The 14,625-nt window shown below is 33.2% G+C and overlaps 1 protein-coding gene across 1 annotated transcript in view; it reads left to right on the forward strand.

The window, feature by feature from the left end:
* The first annotated feature begins 3,430 nt into the window (after positions 1–3,430).
* LOC125670612 (uncharacterized) overlaps positions 3,431–14,625 on the forward strand; it is a 47,079-nt gene continuing 35,884 nt past the window's right edge. Inside the window, exon 1 of the mRNA XM_048905857.2 lies at positions 3,431–3,544. Coding sequence (XP_048761814.2) covers positions 3,493–3,544 — 52 coding nt within the window. The 5' untranslated portion in view covers positions 3,431–3,492. The remainder of the gene's footprint in view (positions 3,545–14,625) is intronic.

Here is a 14,625-nt window from a genome sequence, read left to right on the forward strand (position 1 = left end):
CTCTTCTAAAATTAGGTTTGGAATTCTTTAGTTATTTATAGAAAGATAGAGCATCAGAAATGAATTAAAAATAACAGGCAAAAGGATGATTTTAATGGTGACCATTAACCACAATTGATCTTATTTTATATAATTTAGTTACTAACATTAGGGAGGAAATGCTACAAAAAAGTAAAGGGGACTCCATCCCCCCATATTTTTCCACAGACACCTGATAACTATAATCCCCCCCCCCCTTCTGATTTTTTTTGCGGTGACAATTCCTCCAAAATGTGTGGATTCCTTGTCTCTCTCAACCCAATTTCGATTGGTGTAGTTGTTTCACGCTTTTCACAAGCGTTAGAGATTGGCCTTCTACTGGACTGGTATAATATAGAATATACTTATTATAAACAGTATAAGGTATTTAAGGCTTACAAAAAAGCGTGTTTACGATTACATAAATCGAAATTAGGATGGAATAGACGGGGAATCCACACATTTCGGAGAAATAATCGCCGCCCCAAAAAATCAGAAAGGGGGGGGGTGTCCATACTTCAGATGCCTGTGAATTTTTCCATATCGGCACAGATCCGTTATATTAGGGATGCAGGGGAGGGGGTTCGCCGGAGAAGTTGGAAGTTGCACATGGCTTGTTTAAATTTCCTGACAGACAATGATAAAAATATGATAGTCATGATAAAGACCTTCAGAACCTTAATTAGTGTGTGCAGGGGGGGGGGGGGGTTATAGTGTTCGTCATTGCTGTCTCAATTTTTCCCCCTCAGGCTGGGAGGGGGGGGGAGGTCATTCTTTGCTCCAGGGCTTCAATTCATAACTTTCAAGCTTACATGCATTAATATCTTCTCATTCACTACTACATAGTGGAGGGGCCATTCTCGCAATATATCTTCATTTGCATGCATGAAAATAACAGTTAATATTAAGGGTTGGCTAGTCGCCTTCGAAAAACATTGATATGTGTCTGCAGCGTTCTTGGTACTTATGGTGGGTTTCATAAAACTTCAATGTAACTACAGGTACTTGCCACATCAATACATACCACAAAGTCAATAACACATCACTATAAAACTTTCCTTGTTCTATTTTGCATACTTCCCAATAATCTTTTATCTGTATTTTCTCTGACTTTCCATAGATCTGCATGAAACATGCAATTGGCAGAAATATTTCTCATACTAGTTAACGAAGTTGTATTTACAGTAAGTCATAATTTCATTATTATCTTCATCAGAAATGATTCCGACACGAAAATATATTTAAATCTCCACTCGGGAAGTCTTAGCTTCTATCTTCTGATGACATGTAAAATCCCGAAACGTACGAACAGCTTTGGTTTTTTTGAGTAACTAAAAATAGCGTACAGCGTCTTCAATATTCAAAATTTTTATTTTGTTAACAAAGCAAATGTTCAAGATTTTTTGGTAATAAACATCGTATCAATTTATTGTGATAATAAAACAATGAGACTTTATTTTTCAACACAACGAATATACAATTTTCATTCTGTGCGGTATCAGTACATAGCACTTCGTGGTATAAAACGGAAAATCCATGTTTTGTTGCAGTTTTCGGCGATAAGAGGCAACGAATGCAGTCATGTCATACATGGTTTTTAAGTTGAATGATTGTACAATACAACGGTAGTAAATACATTTACATAGCATATTCCCTGGAAGCTCAAAAGGCCGAGATTCTCAGGGGGTGACATTCTGTGTCATTTGAAGCTGGGTACCTTGTGTTGTTATTAGTATACAGAGGTCATAAGTCATTTACAGAAACAAGTGCCTGTGCACCCGCCCCATACTTTTTGCTGACCCTGGATGATAATCTACTAATTAAGTTGAATTGGCCTAACCAACAGTGTCGTGGCCTTTTCAGTGCTTTTATAAATTTCTTTACTGGCCTTGTCTCTACTTTAAGAAAGTAGGGTGTTGTTGTTTATATATATATTAGCCTAGAGAAATAAATTAACTGAACTGACTTCTGGACTCTGGACAGTTCTATGGTAACCCAGAATTTACGAAATTCAATTTTGGCATTATTTGTTTTGGATATAAAGCCGTCACCTTTATAGAACTGTGTCCTCAAACTATAATAAGGCAGGAGAGTTCCTACTATATTTTGACATTTTGTACTGTATCTGAAATTCTAATGATTCTACCGAATTCTATCTAACAAATTCTACTCTAGTAAACAAATAATTCTCTTTCTGTTCCGAAATTATGAAATGTATGTTTAATGGATATGACGCCGAGGCCCTAGAGAATTGTATCGTCAAAATACAATGCAATATGTACGTCAAAATAGTCCCTACTGTATTTCGACATTTTGACTCTATCGAAAATTCTACTAAACAGATAAATTATGAAAATTATCTAAATTATACACGATCGAAGGAATGTGTGTTTATTGAAGCAGAACAATGTAACGATGACTGCAAATCATTTACAATTCTGCTTAGATAAACTTGTATAAGTGTCGCGAACACTACCGACTCTTGTTTTTGTGTTCATGTAATTTAGACAAACATTTCTATACATTTACATTGCAGTGTTTTTACCTTTGATATCTCTACAAATTGTGATGATAACCATTTCTTCAAAAAAGTGTTATAAATTGCAGATGATATTAATGTGGTGTGAAAACAGGTAAATATAGTATGTTTTAACGACTGGGATTTCCGACAGAAATGAAAGCAGAATGTAAATATAAGAAATACTTTTGCGTACTTTTATGAAATAAATTTCACTTTTTAAAATACATGAGGGTGTGCCTGCAATACTTCTTTTCGTGAAGCGCTAACGAGCTTCATCAAGTATGCCGACGTTAAGGGCCTCAGTTCATGTCCTCCTGTATTTTCAAAAATAAAATTAATTTCTTAAATATAGCATGAAGGACTAACACGCATGTTGCAAGGGGTTAGACTGCTGGTATGTAGAGGAAATTATGTCGGACAAATATGTTATCTCTACGCAAATTCATATTTTGTCTCAAGAAATTTGGTGCAAAATTTAGTATTAAGAATCATATTGAACTATGCGTCGCTGCTGCGTTTCATAGCTAACGATTGAATATAGTTATAAAACTTTAATGAACAGTATCAACCAACTGATATGGGTAACTAAGTTTTGAAACAGTTCATGGTGCTTTTGATTAGATAGTACAGGAATTATATGAGAAAGCAAAACCGATATGTGTATTGGGTAAAGAATGAAATTACCTGTCATGCATAATAAATGAAGCCACGCGACAATTCAGTATCTCGTGTTCTCCCACCTTAATGCTTCTCACGTAAACTTCAACCAATGACAAACAATAAGCCGTGCCGTGTATAGAAAAGTAAATGTTTCATGCTGAAATCCACCGAAAATCGATGAATATTTTAGAACATGATATAAATTCTCTTTTGTGGTAAAAAAATTAAAATAGGTGATATCAATCAAATGTTACAATGCAGAGATAGTTGTTGTGTGTGCAAGTTCATCCAGGATGGAGGGATTAACAAAATTAATCTTTTTCATCGCTGTTTTTTCAATTTCGGGTACGTGTAATTTTTTGCATTTAGAAATTATTTCTCTTCAACTACATCTGTTTTCTCCGTGCCTTTTACTGCTATCTCATTGTATACACAAAAGAAGAAAAAAGTTTTTGAAAATCCGTCTAGCTGTCAAATGTACAGCGAGTAGGAAATTGGTATATTCATGGGGGATGGGGGTTGTAGTGGGGGGTTTTCCCCATCACGCTTATCATACTTTCAGGTAAAATTGGTGGATGTTACCGAAAATGAGGTCTTTAGAATATTTTGTACTTCATTATTTCAACGAAGGAGGATCATTTTCCCCGGATCGCATGGCACATATACCTAATTCTTAATTTTCTTCAGTAATGAAAAGAAAATTATGGTTCTGTTTTGTAAATATTTTCCGCAGTTTGTGTTGCAAGACTTCCAAAATATTTTTATTAGACATGAAAACTATATCTAGTAATGTTTACCATTTCTTGTTTTATAACGTATCGTATTACAGCCCACTAACTTTAGATTCTGAACATGTTTGTTGATTGATATTAATTACCTGTATTTGCCATCACATGGTACATGTACCACCACTAGCTTATCTTTATATATGCGATTTTCAAAGTGGTTTTGAGTTCCACCGTCTTTGCTCATCATTTATCAATTCTTCATATAGCCATAGATCTCGCCATGTTCAATGGTATTTGCCTTCCTTTCTTGGTATTTTATTTTCTCATTTTTCAGCAAATAAAAAAAAATCTAGTTCGACCTGCAAATCAAGATTTAAAATCAGAGACTACTAGGCCATCCTCTCAGGCACACATGTACTATTTTGTGAAAACTGGTGGAATCTGTAATTAGGGAAACATACTCAGTTACAGATGAATTTCATTATAAGCAAAATTTTTATTTTTTACGAGTACATGTAGTATCAGGAATTTAAAAAATGCTATATTTTGTCCACGATAAGATTAAGGTAATCAAATTTCATGAAACAACGTGAACTTTGAATGCAAAAAAAAAAAAAAAAAAAAAATTTATGAACTATGTATGTTCATTAGATAGTCATTTACGTCTTATACCTACATGTAAATGATAAAATGCGTTCCTTTGGTTTAATGATAAACGGGATATATGCGGTTTTTTTCTGCAATGTTTGCGACCTTCAAATTCCGTTGAACAAACCAAAGAAAGACATTTATTGTTTATATTTTTCTGTAAGCTTTTTAAATGTAAACCTAAAAATTACTTGACCTTGACTCGTCTCCATAATTACTTGGATTTGAACGATGGAAAAGGCAAGTAGTCCATGAAGGACAAACTCAAAACGCATAACAGAAGCCTTTATATGACATAGGTAAGCGTTATTTATTATGCTTCTTCAAATAAAAGGTAAAACATATTTTTCAAAATTTGATATATAACTCCGCTTTTACGTTGTGATACAAGATTTTGCAACTTATGTGCAGTTTTTAAAAACTGGCAATACTCCGAAACTGTCCATTTTAACTCTAGATTTCTGTCTCATGATATTTTTGTCTTTTTTTCGTTTAAAAGGGATACAATCCATTTTCAGTCTACTAATAATGATTTGTTTGATATCAATATTACCAGAAGGCACAGATGTGCATAAGTTTAACTAAATATACTACACAAATCCAGTTCACCTCTTGGTCCTGCTAAAGTTTAAGAGTTGGTTCCTATATGTTTTTATTTCAAAACAATTCCCAAAGACAACCTGAATCTTTTATTTCACAATTTTACAGTTTTTATCATAGGACTGACACTTTGATGATCATTATTTTTTAAATTGAAATATGAACAACAACAACAACAAAAACAACAACAAAAAACAAAAACCCGCCCCCAACTAAATGACAAACTTCAAAGCCAGAGGTCATAAAAAATAATAACACGCATCAATTTAATTAATGATATTATCAATTCACTGGCATACATTTTTCACAAGGCTTTGTGAGTTATTTCCCCCTGATTATAGAGGGCGCGCAGCACATTGCGGTCCTCAGTTGACGGTGTCATATAAGAAATAAATAAAAAAACACATTACAATTGTGATTGCAATCAATGGCCAGTTAAGGATTTTCTCTAAGAATTATAGAGTGCAATGACTTAAAAATAGTATAACTGAACAATATAATATTTAATCACTAATTACATATACCTGTATATGTGTCCCCTCTGTGATTTTCTTGCAAGCAATGAATGGTCGTGATGTAACAAAGTATGTAGATATTGATTAGTTCACGATTTCTTTTAGATCAGAATTAGGATGTCTTTAGCATATCAGCAATTCTTCATTGTCAATTTTATCAATAAACAAAACATGTTAATCATCTCGAATTGGTATCTCTAATGTAATAATTCTGTTGAAATATTTTTTCTCGCGTGTGATTCCATCTTTTGAAAGTTAGGTTTTGCGTAAATCAACTTATAGCTTTTCTTGCACTTTAGTTACTTAAATGAGCACAAAAGTAATTATCGGATACATAGTAACAATGGATATGTCCCCCTTATCATTGCATAAAAAGTTGGTTATTTTTACGTGCAGAGGTCAGTAGTTATAACAATAGATGGATAGGCTGGTTCCCCCATCTTTTGTTTTTAAAGAGCATTGTCGTGAATGGTAGTGGAATATAAAATTTAATCCATGAATGCAACTGAAAGATCAATCTTTGCCGTCTTCCCTTTAGAACTTTGGATATTTGGGGAAAAAAATAATTGTCAAGAATATTCAGGTAATATTGTGAGGTCAACTTCTTCCCCTCCCCCCTTTTTTATGAAATACATGGTGTGAAAAATTACAATATTTGGATTAATGTTCTTTGCAGGGGAGATAATTTGGTGCTCATCTAATTTATGTACAACTTAAAAGATTAAAAATGGGAAAACGAATAACAAAAGTAATCTCCTCTATCTAAGTATGAAGCAGAAGTGGGCGACTCTAGTCTGTGGTGTCTTTTATTTCGAATCCACAGGGAAATATCGAATCGACATATGAATGAAAGTTATTATTGTTAATAGAGAAAACGTCGTCGATATATCTAAATGTCGCAATGAAGGTCATAACAAGATATTTTTTCTATTCATTTAGAAGTTTTTAATAAATTCTGCTTCAAAAGAATATAAAAACAGGTCAGCTAACAAAGGAGTACAATTCGCGCCCATGGGGAATTCCAACAAACTGTTGGAAGACCTTATCACCAAAGAACTACGAAGATATTGTCAATAAGGAACTCTAGTATTTTCTAAATTTCAACTTCAGAGTACTTGTGCGTGGAATCAGAGTGGTGTTTAACAAAGTAATTTTTGGATGACTGATCACTAGATATGAATATTTCCGTTTTCCATTTTTGTTGAAGAAGTAACTGTCTATGCTGTCAAAAAGTCAAGTCTTTAATCTATCATGAGGAATGGTCGTGTAAAGTGTAGAAAACTCGTACGTTTTGATGTTGATTTTAGAAAAGCTTTGCGATTTCTAGTTTACTAAAAGTCCTTAAGTATTTGTTTTTAATTCCACGTTTGATTTACATCACTTCTGGCATATATAGTGGTGCAGTACATTTGATGTTTCTCCTTCACAGCTGTTCATATTTTCCATGATGAACAAAGATATAGGATTTTTAGAACATTTACTGGATCCAGCTATGTATCTGTGTAAACTGTGGACATTTTATTCACAAACTAAATAAAAGATTTGAATAATCAAAACAACTGTAATAAATAACATTGAAATTATATATATATATATATATATATATATATATATATATATATATATATATGTATGTATATATAAATAGATATACAAATGTTATTGCCAGACAGCCCCGATAAAGAGTCTTGATTTTTCCCCACGAACAAACGGAACATATTCAAACAATTCCTTTCCATATGGTATGAAAATAAGAAATCCACCGAATCTGCTTCGAGGATTACTCGAATGTTTTCGCTCTGCCTGGTGTTCTGGTATCATAATTGATAATTCCTTTCTAGAATTTTTCCATCTTTGTGTAATTTCAAATTCTCAGTTGTATACCTGTAAGTTTCTAGGGGGCGTGGCTTGAACGGTATGCACGTTTCTATGGACGCAGTTGGAATGACTTCCCCGCACGAAAACAAAATCTTGCACGGAATGCTGAACGGTTGGCAAGGGACTCTCAACGGGTTAGCGCGAAACGAAATGGAACGCTTTAGGGTTTAAAAAACAATTCATTTGTACATGCTATAGATTCACAAATATCTTTATATTACGAACATGAATATGATGAATTCACGGATATAGTAGTTTTTCTGAATCTCTGACAAAGATGTTTCTCTATCTAAGAAATTTGTTATAATGAATTCGGATATAGCGAATTAAAACAGTGGTATTCTGATTTTTATTAGCTCACCTGAGCTGAAAGCTCAAGTGAGCTTTTCTGATCACCTGTTGTCCGTCGTCTGTCTGTCTGTTAACTTTTTACATTTTCGACTTCTTCTCCAGAACCATTGTACCAAACATAACCTCACTTGGCCAAAAGCATCCTTGGGTGAATAGCTTTCAAATTTGTTCAAATGAAGGACCATGCCAGCTTCAAAGGGGAGATAATCACCAAAATGCAAAAATAGGTTGGGTCATTTAAAAATCTTCTCAAGAACCACTGAGCCAGAAAAGCTGAGATTTACATGTCAGCTTCCTGACATAGTACAGATTCAAGTTTGTAAAAATCATGGTCCCTGGAGCTAAGATGGGGGCCACAATAGGGGATCAAAGTTTTACATAACTAACAAATAGAAAAAAATCTTTCAAAATTTCTCCTTAAGAACCATTCGGTCAAAGAAGTTTACATTTGCACGAAAGCTTCCTGACACAGTGCAGATTCAAGTTTGTTAAAATCATGGCCCCCGGGGGTAAGATGAGGCGACTATAGGGGATGAAATTTTTACATACAAATATATAGGGAAAATCATTAAAAATCTTCTTCTGAAATATCACTGGGTCAGAAAAGTTTACATTTACATGAAAGCTTCCTGACACAGTGCAGATTCAAGTTTGTTAAAATCATGGCCCCCGGGGGTAGGATGGGGCCACAATAGGGGATCAAAGTTTTAAATACAAATAATTAGGGAAAATCTTTAAAAATCTTCTTCTCAAAAACTACTGAGCCAGGAAAGTGGAATTTTTTTTATGAAAGCTTCCTAACTTAGTGCTGATTCAAGTTTGTTTAAATCATGGCCCCTGGGGGTAAGATGGGGCGACTATAGGGGATGAAATTTTTACATACAATTATTAGGAAAAATCATTAAAAATCTTCTTCTGAAAAATCACTGGGTCAAAAAAGTTTACATTTACATGAAAGCTTCCTGACATAGTGTAGATTCAATTTTGTAAAAATCATGGCCACCGGGAGTAGGTTGGGGCCACAATAGGGATCAAAGTTTTAAATACAAATATATAGGGAAAATCTTTAAAAATCTTCTTCTCAAAAACTACTGAGCCAGGAAAGTGGAATTTTTTTTATGAAAGCTTCCTAACTTAGTGCTGATTCAAGTTTGTTTAAATCATGGCCCCTGGGGGTAAGATGGGGCGACTATAGGGGATGAAATTTTTACATACAATTATTAGGAAAAATCATTAAAAATCTTCTTCTGAAAAATCACTGGGTCAAAAAAGTTTACATTTACATGAAAGCTTCCTGACATAGTGTAGATTCAATTTTGTAAAAATCATGGCCCCCGGGAGTAGGTTGGGGCCACAATAGGGATCAAAGTTTTACATGCAAATATATAGGAAAAATCTATAAATATGATCGAGCCGAGGTGATTCAGGTGAGCGATGTGGCCCATGGGCCTCTTGTTTGTTTAAGGCTCACTTTTTTTCACGATACGAGTATGCTCCTTTTATGAAAATGAGTCTGAGATCAAAAGTGAACTGATCTAGTTAAGTTTGATTACGATAGATAGATAGATATCCCAGAGTCTGATGTGTTTTTAAAAACGTCTCATGGATGTACCAAGTCCAAACTAAACTTTTAATCAAATTCATTATCACTATTATATTTTCATAAATAGACTTGATAAAAACAAACTGTAAACATTATATGTTGGTATGGATTTATAGGCGATATAAAATGAGCCAGTAAATAATTGAGGAAACAATATTAAATCTTGTGAGGATTTTTATATTGTGTTTCAAAGCAAATATTAATTCCATGCATGTACTATGCACAAAGATGAATGCTTGGGAGGTTATTACTATCCTTTATAATGTGTAAAATTCGCTATAGATAATTCGTTATACGTAAATTCGGTGTAACCGAGATTTAATGTATTTCTATTTAATTCTATTACTTTATCTTATTATTGGCCATTACAATTACAACAGATATTGTCTCTTATTTACAAAAGGTTTAATTAGTCAAAACTGATCAAGCAAGTAGAATGGTAAATATTGTAAACCAACAACCCCCTTGTGTTTTTGAAAACAAACAATTTAACTCTAAAAAAAAAAATTCGATACAACAACGGAGTCATTTTTAATTCAAAAGAAAATCGACGAGCAGAAAAGATTACATAGAATTAAAACAAAAGAAAACAAAGCAAAAATAAAAATAAATAGATAAAAATCCACCCACTAGAATACATCCTTACAAATTTGTATCCATTGGGTATTGAACAAAAAATAATCTATAGTGAGTCATCGGAGGAAGAGTGGTGAAAGAAAGAAAAAAACCTTTACATATCGATGATTTTTATAATGAACTGATATTTGCTAGAAGTAAAAGTCCTTGGATGGTTCTAGGAAAGAGGTCAACTGCAAGTTCTTATCTACATGTGGTAATTGTAGCGTTTTATTATTTCTTTTATTTATTTACAAACCATTCATTTCTTTATTGCATCTGTTTTGGATACCTTAGGGAAATAATAATAATAAAAAAAAAAACCTGTGTAAACATCAATGTAATTATGTTTTTCTTTCAGAATACTCATATACTTGTAATTACCATCATTTGCGTTAAATACATTTAATGTGTCATTATTTCATGTTTTATTTAAAAAAGGTAATTATTCAAGGACCGCATAATCTACATGTATCAATGCCCTTTATCAAATCATGAAACATATTTATAAAACATTGTTTGAATTTTTAAAAAAGTTATTTGCTTTACATAAGTAATTTACATTTATGTGGTACATCCATGTTTAATTAGTGTGGTTTTGAAGTAAAATACATTCCATATAATGCAAAAATACTCTCATCATCATGAGAACTACTCTAAAGGATGCTGTCTTACTATGAATTAGTATCAACAGATAATTCTATATAATTCCAATCTTATTTATTACAATTGTTTTGATTGGACAAAAATAAAGCTTAACAAGAGTTTACACATCAATAAATCCGAAAACGCGATGTATTCATACACGCCTGAAAACAAACAACATAGTGCGGGGAAACTATTCAAATTTTTGCAATTGTTAATAAAGTGAATGAATTGGAATTATAAGAATCAAACATTCTTTTTGACGAATTTATCGATGTGTAAACTCCGGACATTTTACTCACAAACTTAACATAAAAGTGCTTCGCACTTTTATTCAGTTTGTGAGTAAAATGTCCGGAGTTTACACATCGATAAATTCTTCCAAAAGAATGTTTAATCCTATAATAATTTAATTCTTATTGTATCCTTGTCTCTGATTGGTCAAATTCCAATTGAGGAACGCAAGTTATTTTTGTATATAACCTGGTTTGGTATGGGGACACACCCCCTTGACAACCAGATGTCGGAACTATTCTTTTTTTCTCTCTCTCTAAAATTTACATCGCAGCACTGCTTTCAGCCTTCTATGGAATAGAAAGTCAACGTGCACAATAAGATACTTCGGTTTGATACACATGTTGTTTTCTCGTTGTCAATATTAGCATCTAGGCCTACTTGTACGCAAATCACTTTTGTAAAACATCTTTCTCTGTATGTATGGTCGAATAATACTATTAATAGATTAAAACAAAGATATTATATCTGATAAACGATGGTTAGCATCTTTGTCTCTTACATTAAATTATAAGGAACGACTTTAATTAAAGTCATTCCTTAAATATGCAGAATTACATGGATAGTCTACACATATTTTCTATCATGATAAACTTCACTTTCGATACAATATTTTTGATAAATGGCTAGGCTCCGTAGAACTAAGATTGAAGATGGCAACCTTTGGCTTCGCAGCTAGACGTTTCGTGTCGCTGTTGCTTAGTAAATCATTGCGAGGCTTGGTTGACTTGTATTTTTCCGAGTTTATGTACATTTTGATAAACGAAGGTTAGCATCTTTGTCTCCTGCATAAAATTATAAGGAATGACTTTAATTAAAGTCATTCCTTAAATATGCAGAATTTCAATTCTTGGAATCAACAATTACATGTATCTATTATTTCTGTAATTCTGTGCTTACTCCTCCTAGGCACCTGATCCCGCCTCTGGTGTGTCCAGGGGTCCGTGTTTGCCCAACTATCTATTTTGTATTGCTTGTAGGAGTTATGAGATTGATCACTGTTCATTATCTTCACCTTGCATCAATTGAATTTTTTTTATATCCATAATTAAATTTTTAGTATTTATAACTCGAATTCTTGACACCTAATATTTTAGTTAGCAATTTCAAAATCCACTCAATCAGCTATTTGAATTTATATTTCCAATTTTTATTGGCGTTTCTTGGGATAAAATATTCGGATTCCTTATACATGTATTTCCACATAATTACTGAAATCTAATCATAATTTTATATCTATGATTCAAATATATACATATCTCACCCCACTATGGAAAGTCATTTGTTTGGCGTCCCTTCGACAAGTTTTCACTCATATGGAGAGTGTCACCATCTGTAGGTGAAGTACCACAAATTTAGACCTACACTGTGTAAGTGTGACGCTCAGGACCACGTTTTTAGACCTACACTGTGTAAGTGTGACGCTCAGGACCACGTTTTTAGACCTACATTGTGTAAGTGTGACGCTCAGGGCCACGTGTCACCAGCTGTAGATGAAGTACCACAAATTTAGACCTACATTATGTAAGTGTGACGCTCAGGACCACGTTTTTAGACCTACATTGTGTAAGTGTGACGCTCAGGGCCACGTGTCACCAGCTGTAGATGAAGTACCACAAATTTAGACCTACATTGTGTAAGTGTGACGCTCAGGACCATGTTTTACAAAAGAACTTACGACTACGACCAAGACCTTCTTTTGAAATTTATTTTATTATTTACGTTGATTGAACTGTGATTGATTAAGTTGACGAGCTTTTAGAACTATGTAACAATTTTTAGTGTTAGCCATTAAACCTTCTGTAAAACAGGGCCCAGGACCGTAGCAATGAGGGTTTTTAAAGGTCCAGGGTCTGCCGTGACACGGAACCTCCGTTTTTTAAGGAGGTTCGCGCCTGAGATTTGAAGTAATGTCAATTTTTTGGGAAGTGTTTTTTCTTTCCATTATTATTTCTACATTTAAGGAGAATTAGAAAATTAAAAAGAAAAACTGGGGTCGCAAAGCTTGTTATTGAGCTATAGAGTTCTAAACATGACCTTTTTGGCAGTTGAATACAAGTAATGGAAATAAATGATAACCTTTTTGCACTTAATATACGAAAAACTTCATGATATCAATTTGACAATTTAAACGGACATATTAGGAGTATTGTCAATCTATAAAATTTCACACAATTTACAAGGTCTTGTCTTGAAATTTAAAATGGAACTTAAATAAAAGTGGGCGTTGGAGATCAAATTTTCAAATTATTGGCGAAAATACTGAATTTTCATACAAAATTTCGAGTAAATTACTTTAAACTTTTTGAAGAATCGGTGATCTGTTTGGAAAAATATATCAACAAATTAATAAATTACAACATTTGAACTAGTTCCAAGTCTACTTGTATCATGAATTATAAAACTGAAATACCCGTATACGAGTATAAAAATAGAAAATATATTGGATGAAACAGAAACTGTAATATCATGCAGATTTAGACCTTTTTGATTGATTGATCCATCCGCCACAAAATATAGTCCCTGTCAAACCCTTTTAAAATTTGAATTTCCCTAAAATAGCATGGAAAATCGTACACTTGGCATATATAAACTACGTTTTAGATTTGAAAATAAATTTCAACATTTAGAAGTTATTTTCTTTACGAAACGCCATTGTTGTATCAATGGCCGTAATGTTGATTCAATAATTCTGAAATTTCTTATCCTGACCACAAGCAATTGCATCGCTTGGGGTCGAATTTACTAGTAATTTACTAGTAAATTCGACCCCAAGCGATGCAATTGCCTGTGATCCTGACATCACAGAGACCTTGCTTTGTGTAAATGAAATCAGTGAGAATCCCACCACAATGAAGGTCTTTACTTTGAAAACATCTTTCACTGCAACGGGTGCATGGTTCAGTGTTACTCTAAAATCACATTTCTCTTATATCGCCTGTTATCAAATTTGGTGGAACAAATGAGACCTAGGGGGCTTATTATCTTTCTCATACCTCTTGAATTATTGATATGAAAATTTCGATTTATTGATATCAGGAATTCCTTGATAATTTTAATATTAGTAAACTGAACCTTTGATGTCAATAACTCATATTGTTAGTAAAAATCAATTGTTTTTATATCAATAATGCAATTTATTGATATCATAAAATTTATGACTGAATGTTTTAATATAAAAATATTTCAAGAAATGGATTTTTTTAATATGTCAATAAATATGAAGGTATACATGTATACGACATTAAAAATTTTGATATTATATATCCAAAATTTTGATAACCAGAATTATTTATTGATATTCTATACTTCCTATTGGTAATCGGGATTTGTCGGGTTTTTATAAGGTCAGGATTGTAGCTTTCTGGGAAAAACAATCGGGATGTGTCGGGTTTTTGTAAGGGTGGAACTGTAGCTCTCTGGAGAAAACAATCGGGATGTGTCGGGTTTTTATAAGGTCGGGACTGTAGCTTTCTGGGGAAAACAATCGGGATGTGTTGAGGTTTTATATGGGTGGCACTGTAGCTCTCTGGGGAAAACAATCGGGGT

The sequence above is a fragment of the Ostrea edulis genome, chromosome 4 (assembly GCF_947568905.1).
Source record: "Ostrea edulis chromosome 4, xbOstEdul1.1, whole genome shotgun sequence".
In the NCBI taxonomy this organism is placed as follows: Eukaryota; Metazoa; Mollusca; class Bivalvia; order Ostreida; family Ostreidae; genus Ostrea; species Ostrea edulis.